General features: G+C 55.5%; 1 protein-coding gene across 7 annotated transcripts in view; it reads right to left on the bottom strand.

Annotated features, from left to right (window-relative positions):
- KIF21A (kinesin family member 21A) overlaps window positions 1-7,677 on the bottom strand; it is a 63,405-nt gene extending 55,728 nt beyond the window's left edge. For 5 of the 7 annotated variants that reach the window (XM_076070696.1, XM_032963511.2, XM_076070697.1 and 2 more), the window contains exon 1: window positions 7,194-7,677. In XM_076070696.1, coding sequence (XP_075926811.1) covers window positions 7,194-7,231 — 38 coding nt within the window. In that variant the 5' untranslated portion in view covers window positions 7,232-7,677. The remainder of the gene's footprint in view (window positions 1-7,193) is intronic. The other 2 variants (XM_076070700.1, XM_076070699.1) reach the window with 1 other exon arrangement.
- Between the last annotated feature and the right edge of the window lie 4,503 nt (window positions 7,678-12,180).

Raw genomic sequence — 12,180 nt, forward strand, 5'->3', positions numbered from 1 at the left:
CCGGGCCTCCCCCCTCGATCAATGTAAACGAGCACCTGGTGCGGTGTGTAAAACGTCACCACTGGAGGGTGTGGTGCCAGCCACACCACCCCCCAAAATTGCGCCGTGCTGGCCCTCACAGATGCTCGCTAAACAGCACGTGCCCACAGAGTCCGTTACGGTTACGCCGAGGAATCTCTCGTCTTTATCGTAACAAATGTATGGCAACAGTTGGGAAACTTTACCAGGGGCGGGGTTTTCAATTTGCTGCAGCGCTGCGTTTCAGGGCAGCGCGATTCTGCACCGCAGCGACAGGTCACGTCAATACACCACCACGCGCACCGCGCCCGATAGCGCACTTCCATTCCCCGCCTTTTAGCCCATCCCATCAGCCCCCAACCTATCCCATCACTACTCCTGACAGCTCGAGTGTGTGGCCAACGCAACTGTTTATCAGTCCGTAGCGATGTTGAGCGCGTCAGGCGCTGTTGGCTCACACCCTGCCCCCTCGCACCCAGCCTCACACCCAGTCGCCTCATGCTCTGCCACGCACCCTGCCGGCTCACACCCTGCCACCTCGCACCCTGCCACCTCGCACCCTGCCACCTCGCACCCTGCCACCTCGCATCCTGCCTCACAGATTGCCTCACAGACTGCCTCACGCACAAGCCTCACAGCCATCTACTGAATGCACCGCATCGCTCCAAAAACCGAACCAAAGCATTCTCTGATACACCGCCGTCAGATGCGTGTGTGTCTGCGTGTGCAGCGGGGTAAGGAGCGCACGGGACACTTCAGGAGGGTGGTCTTCCGTTTGAGATGAGGACGTGTCCACGTAGAGTTTGTTCAAGAGTTGGGTGTCTGGGCCAAACTCCAGTGCCACCGGTAACTCAGCGGAGGACAGCAGAGGAATCACTGCTTTGCATGTCTGTTGAACTTCTTTCGCACCGTACTTAGCCAACCGTGCTAACTGCAATGTATGAGGAGCGGCAGGAAGCTCCGCAATGTGGACTTAGCCGCGCGTAGAGGCTGCAGTGAAACACCGCTATGGTAAACGTGGTATTTCAGATGATTCCGCTGATGCAACCCACCGCTCGCCAAAGTCCTGGCCGCGATATTTTGCAAGAGCACTTTGCTTCACGCTGCACTTCCCCACCCGCAGACGCAGTGGCACGAGCAGCCGGGTTTCCTGACAGCAGCGGCGTGCGACGCAGAAGCATCGCAAACACGTTCTCCGCTTTCTTGTGCCGCAATAATAATAACTATGATAAGGGACAGTCGAGCTTCTTAGAGCGAGAGAATAAACACTCCAAACGCTCTACCCGCCCCGTGCACCGATTACAGGATAAACAAAGAACGCGGCTGTGAGCGTCCGCCAGCAGATTTATAATAGCAGGAGCTATTTTAACCTCAAGCCACTCGCAAGTTTATTTTCGTCACGTTCGGTGTGCCGTGACTGAACGCCCGCGCGCTCGCCGTTTTAAAACAAGTGCTTATCACCGCCGTAGCGCCCGGCTGGAAATACGGGAAATCAGTTTAGGCGAACCGCAAAAATTACCGCCCGCCTTATCGGCCCCACGCATCCTCATCGCCAGCAACCCGCTGGCATCGCGAGGTGTGCGTCCCCGTCACGACGAAGGTGGCGGTCGCGAGTCTGCCTCTCGACGTGGAAGGGGGTTCCCTGCGCAATTGGCCGCACGTATGGGTTAAGTGGACCCTGTGCAGCCGCCTTTCGCAACCGATATTCAGAATGTGGCTGTCGCCTGATGAAGCTAGTTGTAATTACTGGCGAAAACGTTGTGCTCAAGATTGTAAGTGTTATGGTTTTGCTGTACTAGTAAAGAATTGGCATGTTCTGTTAACGTGACAAACCTTACTAATTGGCTGTGTCGGGTGGTGGTGGTGGATTTAATGACACATTTATATATTTACGCGTTCTAACCCAAAAAAAACCTGTTTTATGGACGATATTATGACTCACAATTACCTCTCGGATTAGATCGCGCAAGTAAAAATGTGCGTTGTACACGCTCCCCCATCTGACACAACTGATTAATATAAAGTTGTCACGTAAACAAACGCTGCCAATTTATCAGTGCTGCTGGAGAGGATCCATGCACGTTTAACAATTGAGTGCGGACGTTTCGCCAGTCGTTACAGCCAGCATCGGCAGGCAGTGGACAGACATTTATGACGCACATTTTACTTATGCGATCTGACCCCAAACGCAATTGTGAATCAAGAGTTAGGATATTGATCAACCACCACGCACACACAGAAGCGTCCGTCACCGGGCCCCTTTCAACGCACGCTGCGTCACGATGAGCGACAAAAAAAAACCCAACACAGTTCCCTAGCCGGAGAGAATACTCAAAACGCGCAACGCGTGCCCCAAATCTCTGTAACACACAGGTAATTCGCACTCCACCAGCTCTAACCTAATTAAAGGCTCAGTTTAATCAAAACCAACTGAGCCTAATTAATAGCCTGCACATGTTGAAATTGCCCTTGATGTGCAAGCATTTCAGATGGTTGCGTTACAACCTTAATCTGCCCGTTCTCACGAGTTGTCCGTCTCTGCACCTCGAGTGCGGACGGATGGCCATGAGCTCATGGTTTTTGTTCCGAGAGCGGCACTTGACACGCGAGGGCATTTTATAGGAACATATTTTCGACTTTTTTTTCCGCAACACCATTGTGACTGGGCAACCGGCGTCACGCCACGATACAACGAACCCAGTCAGGTATCTCGCAGATCAACACCACGCGCGCGTTGTGTTTAGAGAACGCTGCACGTTAGAGGACACCTCCGAGATGGCTTCAAGACCTTCCCCCACCATACGTCCTTTCACCGACGATTAACGTTCATCACGTGACAATCAAAACAATAAGCTCCAGTCTCAGAGCAATTAAGCTGATGAACCAAAGCCTACGTGTTCGCTGTATCCATAGCATTTCTTGCAATGGGTTTTACTTTCAGTGCAGTCAATTGGTGTCTGGGCAAAGAGCATCAACTCATTAATCTCGAGAACCGGTTTGATTCTTTGGGTCTCTATGCGAGTCCATGGGTCTCTGTGTAAGTCACTGGTGCTTGGGCTGAGACCATCAACTTACGACACTCGGAGAACCCGGTTTGATCCCAGCTTGGTCTACGCGAGTCTCGGAGTCTCTTGTGCGAGCCTACAGTTCTCCATGCGAGTCACTGACGACTGAGGCCGAGTCCACCGGCTCGCTGCACCCGAGAACCCAGCACCTCGGCGGTGGCGACCCTGCAGCGCTCTGACCCCTTGAGCCACCCGGCCGCCTGTACGCAGGAGGAAGTGAAACGCGGCACGTGCTCACGTGTGGCGTTTCACGTGCGGTGGTGGGACTCTTTGCTATCGTTGCCTGAAACACCCTTATCTACCCTCTCCCCACCAACCCCCCGCCCATCGCTGCATCTCAGCCTATTCTGAAATCCACCTGGAACTGGAGGCCTCTGGTGTTATGACGTCGCTCGCGTTAAAGTCCCTCGTGAAAAGCCCCAACTCCACCCCCAACGCGTTCGAGCAAAAGACCTGGCGATGATGATTTCACACGGCCAATGAAGAGCGAGGAATTAGAGGAGTGCAGTTTAATGCCGAGTCTTAATCACCGCCGCCACGCGGCCAGGAAGCTAGCGTGGGCGTCTGTGTGGTGGCGTCGAGAGGACCACAACCGCTGATTCCCCTGCAACGAAGCACCCCCCACGTGCAGAGAAACTCTGAAGCGGTCCCCAACCTTTTTGGCACCAGGAACCGGTTTCGTCGAAGACAATTTTTTCACGGACCGGGGGGGGGGGTTCATCATTTCATCATTGGGTCTTTCCCCCTTTTCAAAGAGGCTCTCCAGCGACGTTTGTTTTTTACTCATGTTGGCTACTAGGGAGTATAGCTTGTGGGCTTACCAAAACTGTGACTGAGACAAGTGCGCAGTGTGGGAAAGAGGCGCGGATGAAAGTGGTAAATAAAATAATGGGGGCAGGCCACGCGCGGACTCACCGCTCTCACCTCCTGCTGCTGTGCGGCCCGGTTCCTAACAGGCCACGGACCGGAATCTGGTCCGTGGCTTGGGGACCCCTGCTCTATAGCACAAGGGCCGGACACACGTACACTGTACAGCTTGAAGTATGGTCAAATAACTCTCCCAAGACGCCCCCCCCCCCCGGGTACAGCACGGGAGCTACCTCACCCATCAGTGTATCGCGTACATCGATACATGTACATCTGTGTAGCTGGACATGCATAATATCCATACACAGACGTAGTGCATACATGATGGGTAGGGGTGTACAAAAGATCCCCCTCGCCACGTAAAGCCTTAACAGACTGTTGGGGCAAGTGATATAAGCTAGCACCTATGAAGGCACGCACGCCACACGAGGGGGTGGGTGGCCAGCACCACACCCGGCCGCCTTTGTCTCCCCCGTGGCAATGTGTACACGTCACACCAGATGCTCAACTGAGGCCGAGTCGAGCTGGAGGGAAGGACCAGCACCGGTTCAAATATTCACCACAGTGATTGGTCGTGAGCAGAAATTGAACTCGCAGTCACTGGGCTCGTAGTATAGCACGGCTGCCACTGCTCCTCGTGTTTCCAGAACACATACGCACGCACCACTATCTTCCCCCGAGGCTCGGGAGAGTTAATTGTACCCGCGAACACAGTACAGCAAACACAATGGGCACAACACAATGCACAGTAAACCGTAAGACATTTATTATGTAGGAGGCTGGGTAGACGTAATGCCTCACCCCCCCCTCCCCGCGTGCTGAACCAGAGAGGGGGGCTCCCTATGGAGCAATGTGCCATCTTAACAGAACACTCAACACGTGCGTCAATACCACTCCCTTGTGCGCGTGTGCCGCCTTAAGGAGAGGGGCGCGCGGGGGTTATATTATAACTAGACGTTTCGGGCAAAGGTCCTTATTCAGAGCACATTTGTGCTTTCTGCTCGTCCGAATGGTCAGTACGGTCGGCATCGTATGCTCAGTGGGAATCGATTACACATACAGTGCTATGGTTACACGTAATGTTAATGCGTGTTGGTGTATATACGAGACTGTGTACACTCGTGTGCGTGTCTGTGTATTCCTGACCACACGAGTGATGGACGACCTTTATACCACTGCGCACTGTATAAAGGGCCCCCAGCAGACACGGGGTGTTATTGTGACCGTGAGATTAAAGCGTTGTTGTGCGTAAACATAGACGGCACCCCAACCAACCCCTTTTAACAGTCCGTTTGTAGCAACTTGCTGTTAGTGTTAGCAAACACCTATTAAAGGCCGGCACGGCACGCGAGTCGGGGAGGTGGTGAATGTGGCCAGCACCACGGCTGGTCGCCTTTGTCTCTCCATGTTCAACGCACCCCCACCCAGGTACTCATTTAAGGCCGAGTTCATTTGCGTGTGTAAACACACACACGCACGCGCGCACTGTATACACAACACGCTCACAACACGTATGCGAGTGTACGTACGACACATACAATTGTGTGCAGCGCATTAATACGCAACACACACGCGCACGCACTCATGAACAACCACGGCTGCCCCTGGAAACATTCGCTCTCTGCACTACGCGCACTGTACACAATAGGCCACGCTGTGCGTGCGTGTGTGGTGTACAGTATGTACTGTAAGCGGCAGGGTTTCTGGCGTGTGCGCATGTGTACACGTGTTTGTGTGTGCGTGTCAACACGTCTTTGTACGATGTCAACGAGTGTGTGCGCACTTGTGTAACCATGTGTAAATACATGTGCGTGCAAGTGTCAACGTATCGACACGTGTGTGTGTATACATTGTGTGTGTGCGCGCGTGTACAACACACGTGCGCTAGTGTGCATATCCCGGTTATAGTCAAGGTGACACCTGCCAACTAAACTTTCTCGGCCACATTGTGGCGGCGGCGGCTTGAATGGCATTAATAATTCACCGGCCCCGCCAGAGCCCCGACACGGGGCCAAGGGCAGCGGTTAGGGCGCAATGCGGCAGCGTCCAAGGGGCCGGCATGCTGGGTGTACTGTGGGGTTTCTGAGCCAGAGCACCACAGCACCATGGACACCCAGCACCATGGACACCCAGCACCATGGACACCCAGCACCATGGACACCCAGCACCATGGACACCCAGCACCATGGACACCCATCAACTTCACACCCAATGCTACCCGGCACCATGGACACCCATCACCATGGTCACCCATCACCATGGACACCCATCAACTTCACACTCTATGCACCCAGCACCATGGACACCCAGCACCATGGACACCCATCAACGTCACACTCTATGCTACCCGGTACCATGGACACCCAGCACCATGGACACCCAGCACCATGGGCACCCATCAACTTCACACTCTATGCACCCAGCACCATGGACACCCAGCACCATGGGCACCCATCAACTTCACACCCAAAGCTACCCGGCACCATGGACACCCAGCACCATGGACACCCAGCACCATGGACACCCATCAACTTCACACTCTATGCACCCAGCACCATGGACACCCAGCACCATGGGCACCCAGCAACATGGACACCCAGCAACATGGACACCCATCAACTTCACTCTCCATGCACCCAGCACCATGGACACCCAGCACCATGGGCACCCATCAACTTCACAACCAAAGCTACCCGGCACCATGGACACCCAGCACCATAGACACCCAGCATCATGGACACCCAGCACCATGGACACCCATCAACTTCACACCATAGACACCCAGCACCATGAACACCCAGCAACGTCATACCCTATGAACCCAGCACCATGGGCACCCATCAACTTCACATTCCATGCACCCAGCACCATGGACACCCAGCACCATGGACACCCATCAACTTCACACTCTATGCACCCAGCACCATGGACACCCAGCACCATGGACACCCATCAACTTCACACTCCATGCACCCAGCACCATGGACACCCGGCAAAATTGACAACCATCAACGTCACGCTCCATGCACCCATCACCATGAACACCCATCAACTTCACACCATAGACACCCAGCACCATGAACACCCAGCAACGTCATACCCTATGAACCCAGCACCATGGACACCCATCAACTTCACAGTCTATGCACCCAGCACCACGGACGCCCAGCACCACGGACGCCCAGCACCACGGACGCCCAGCACCACGGACACCCAGCACCACATACGCGATGCGGCTATTACCTCAGGCTGACCCGGACGCTGCCGTCGTCTGCCGCCATGGAGCCACGGAGACGAGAAGGCGCGGCCTCCTCTTCCTCCACCTCGTCAGCTCCTCCTGTCACCTCGTCACGTCACCACCACCTCCCCCCTTACCACCTCATCATCTCCCACCTCCTCCTCTTCGTCACCTCTATCCTCCCCCCGTCACCCACTCGTAAACCCCCGTCTGCGTTGCCTCCTCCCCTGTCAAACCTTCTCGACCGCTACCCCACCTCGTCTCCCACTCTTCCTCGTCACACTTCTCCCTCACCACCTCCTCCTCCTCGTCTCTCCTATGCTCGCCTGTTAACCACGGCTCGCCCCACTTCTCGCTCACTCGCCCTCCACCTCGTCACCACCACCTCCTCCTTTGCTCCCACTCGCGACTCGCCCCGCTCGCTCCTCGTCGACCTCCTCCTCCCTCTCGTCTCGTGGGCCCCGGCTGGCCCCTCCCCTCCATCTCCTCGTCACGTGACCACCTCGTCTCCCCCCCCACTCCAGCCCCGCCCCTCGCTTCAGCGTGCGCGCGCGCGCTCTCTAACCCAGCCACGTGACGTCGCAACCAGCAGCGTCCAGTCGCGTGCGAGCTCGGGCCTCGCCGTCCAATGCTCATTGGACGGCGAGCCGGGCACGGCGGCCAATGGGGGGGCGGAGCGGGGTTCCGTGCCCAGCGGTGCGTTTTAGAGTCGGGGGCAGTGGTGCGTGATTGGCTGTAGATTGGAGGGCAGGAACATGTGGGGCGGTGCAGTGCGGGTGGCAGTGTTGTTGTGGAACGGTGTAGTTGTGGGGTGGTTGGCAGTGTAGTGGAACGGTGTAGTTGTGGGGTGGGTGGCAGTGTAGTTGTGGGTATCAGCGTAGAGTGGTGCGGCGCAGTCTGGTCTGTGCAGCGTGGTGCAGTGTTGTGCGTTTTCGTATGGGGCTGTGCAGTGTATGACGGTGTAGAGTGGTGCAGTGCACAGTAGGGTGTTTTGGTGTTGGGCGGTGCCTTGTGGTGCAGAATGGGGCGGTACGGTGCAGGGCCGTGCAGTGTGATGCTGTGTAGGGTGGTGCAGAGTGATGCTGTGTAGAGTGGTGCAGAGTGATGCTGTGTAGAGTGGTGCAGAGTGATGCTGTATAGGGTGATGCAGAGTCATGCTGTGTAGGGTGATGCAGTGAAGGGGAGTGCAACGGAGGGCGTTGCAGAGTGGTGGAGGGCGTTGCAGCGCAGGATGATGCAGAGTTGAGCAGTGTAGGGCAATGTAGCGTGGTACAATGCAGGGCGGTGGATGACGGTGCAGTGTGCGGTGCAGTGTTACGCAGTGTAGGGTGGTGCAGAGTGATGCAATGTAGGGTGGTGCAGTGTGATGCAGTGTAGGGTAATGCAGAGTGATGCTGTGTAGGGTGGTGCAGAGTGATGCAATGTAGGGGGGTGCAGAGTGATGCTGTGTAGGGCGGTGCAGTGTGGTGCTGTGTAGGGTAATGCAGAGTGATGCAATGAAGGGTGGTGCAGAGTGATGCTGTGTCGGGTTGTGCAGAGTGCTGCAGTGTAGGGTAATGCAGAGTGATGCAATGAAGGGTGGTGCAGAGTGATGCAGTGATGCAGTGTAGGTTGTGCAGAGTGATGCTGTGTAGGGGGGTGCAGTGTGATGCTGTGTAGGCTGGTGCAGAGTGATGCAATGAAGGGTAGTGCAACGCAGGGCGGTGCAGAGCTGTGCAGCGCAGGACGATGCACAAATGCGCAGCGTTGGGCTGTATAGGGTGCTACAATGCAGGGCCTTGCAGGACTGTGCAGAGTAGTACAGGGCGGTGCAGTGTATGGTGGTGCAATGCAGGGCGGTTGCAGAGTGCTGCAGGGCGGTGCAGAGTACTTCAGAGCGGTGCAGGGGGTACCGTGCAGCGCAGTACGGTAGCAGAGAGGTGCAGCGCAGGGCGGTGCAGAGTGCTGCACGCGCGCCCCCTTGTGAGCTGAGTGTGATTGGCAGGCTGCCACTCGCACTCACAACGGTGGGGGAGCAGGGAGATGCGGACGAGGGAATTCATTCGTTTGTTGATTCATGAAGTCGCTCTTTTTTTTCCGGTCGTGGGGTTACTCAATCGAATGACGAGATTTGTTACAGCGACTTTGCACAGTGGTTCTGTCACCTCGCATCCCAGCGTCGGTCTCTGGTGCAAAGTGGTGCATTGCTCACTGAGAGATATCCACATGGACACGACTTCATGTCCATATACGGTACCAACATTACAATATCAATACCCTTAATGAACATCACCAGCAGTCAGGGTCCATCCACTGCTGGATGAAGGCCTCCCTCCCCACGCCACCGCCGCCACTTCTCACGATCCTGCGATGTCGAGATCCACACGGCACCTGCCCCACGCACGAGGAGCTGATTGTCATCATCGCTCCATCTCCCGCGGTGGAAGTCTTCTCGAACGTCGCGCTCTGTGCCTTGGCTGCCGCTTTGTTATTATTTTTGACCGTCGGCCTTGATCGTCATTTTAACACGTAGTAGTAGTAGGAGGAAGAGGCTTTCGCGACCAATAACATCCATAATATAGGGGTTTTTTGGAGGGTTAGATCGCGTAAATATAAATGTGTCATTAAACCCGCCACCACCCGACACAGCCAATTAGTAAGGTTTGTCACGTACACAGAACATGCCAATTCGTTACTTGCACACCGGTGTGTTGGAGAGCAAATTCACGTTTGTCACCGACTCAGATTGTCAATGTTGTGGATTTGCTCTCCGACACACCGGTGTGCTGTACTAGTACCGAATTGGCATGTTCTGTATACGTGACAAACCTTACTAATTGGCTGTGTCGGGTGGTGGCGGGTTTAACGACGCATTTATATTTACGCGATCTAACCTAAAAAATATATGGATAATCTTCCTTTCTGGCCGCGAGGCCTCGTGGCCAAGGCCCACTCACGTTTGCCTGTGAACATCTGGTAGCAATGGTTCAAGCAACGCCTGACACCGAATGTCTGTATGTTGAACTTCTTTCGCACCGTACGTAGCCAATCGCGCTATTCGGAGGTGCTCAATGTCGAATTTTGCTTCCGAAATGTTTCAGTCCCAGAAGACGGCGCATTGCATGCACATATTGTTTGACTGATAAGCTCATATTTCATTGGCGTGCCCATCACTCTGTTGATTCGTTTGATTGTAACGTCATGGATCCACGCCTCCATTCACAACACAGTGGTCACGCTGCTTTGAACGCACCGCGTCGCCTCACGTGGGGTTGGTGGCTCACGCGGGGATCATCATGATGCGTTCGACTCCCCAAACCCGCTAGGGCGGCGAGACGACGAGGAGATGGCAGTACAGCAAGTGGGCTCTTTAAAAAAAATAGCAAATGGGTTCTTGATGAATAAAAAAAAAGGTTGAGAGTCAGTGAGGACTTATTATTATTGTATGTAATAGACACACTCGCCGCACCTGAAGCCCCTTTTTGGGACAGTGCCTCCTGTCCCGTCCATGTCCCCCGCGTCCCTTGCCTGCCGTCTCCTTTGTCCCCCCCCCCCCCCCCCCCCGTGTCTCCCGCGCATCCCCCGTGTCCGCGGTGCTCCACCCTCGCCTTTCTCACCCACGTCTTCGACACCACCCACGGTCGCCCTGCGTGACCGATTGACTTTAGTGTTTGACCCGGATCCTGAACCGTGGGGACTCGCCCCCCCCCCCCATCTCGTCCCCCCCCCGCCCCGTTCCCCCCACCATCTCGCACAGCCACCGCTCCGCTAAGAGAATGTCTCAATGTCTGATTGATTGGTGATTGATGTTGGCGGCGTGGAGAACACGTGCCCGCCGCGCGCGATAGTATCGCCCCGAGGTGCGGGTGGGGGCACGGGCCGCGAGTCGGGGGGGGGGGGGGTGTCCCACTCCTTTCACCTGGTCGGGGAGGGGGGCGCTATCAGCCCCCCCCCTCTCTCCTCCCACCGTCTTCCCTTGAAGGTCAGCTGTGTATGGCGTGGAGATCCCTCTTTGGAGTGAACAACACCAAGGGGATGGTCGCTCATCGATAGACACGAGCTATAAACATCGTGGTGATGCTCGTGGTGATGATGGTGGTGGTTGTGATGAGGATGGTCGTGGTGATGATGATGCCACCACCATCATCTGTGTTTGTCGCAATGGTGAACAGACACACGGACGATAATTAATATGCTAATGATGCGAAGATTAATGTAAGTGGGCCCCCCGCGTCTCCCTTGCTGGAGGGGGGGGGGGCGCCCAGCAGGGAGTTGGGGGGGGGCAGCAGGGAGGGCGGCGTCTGTAAGCGATCTGAGATGAGGCTGGGGGCGTCACGCGGCGCTCATCTCAGTGTTGCTCCCCGCGGGGCGAGCGAGCCCCATTAGCGCGCCCTGATTAGAACCGCGGGGGGGGGGGGGGGGCAAAACTCAAGCCCACCACCACCTAGACAAAGATCCCCCCATATAACCTTAACAGACGTTTTGGTACAAGCGTTATCTGCCAGCACCTATGAAGGCCCGCACAGCATACTAGGGGGGTGGGTGGCCAGCACCACGTCCGACCACCTTTGTCTCCCCAGTGGCGATGTTTACACACCGCACCAGGTACTCATTTGAGACTGAGTCGACCTAGGGGAGGCCCGTGCCCGCTTCAGATAATCGTCACTGGTGTTGGCCGTGAGCGGGAATGTAACTCGTAGCGCAGTGAGCTAACCGCTACGCCACCGCTCCCCATTACCTCCACCACCCTCACCCCCATCGTCGACTCACACCTTCCCTCCCCCCATACCCACGCCCATATAGTTTGAGTGTTGAGTTTGTTAAACGCCTTGGAATAAGACGCTGTATAAATATGTTGCTTTGTTACACGGACGACCCAGTTTAGCAAGTTTCCCAGATATTTTACAGAGAGATCCATGCATGGCGCGTCTGCACAATCGCAAGCAGCAATATCAGAATCTGTCTTCATCCTGGTGGAAATCCGATGAGCCATGAAGCTCGTTTTCACAGATG

The sequence above is a fragment of the Petromyzon marinus genome, chromosome 30, assembly GCF_048934315.1.
Source record: "Petromyzon marinus isolate PM22_M1 ecotype Great Lakes invasive population chromosome 30, UKy_Petmar_22M1.pri1.0, whole genome shotgun sequence".
Classification (NCBI taxonomy): Eukaryota; Metazoa; Chordata; class Hyperoartia; order Petromyzontiformes; family Petromyzontidae; genus Petromyzon; species Petromyzon marinus.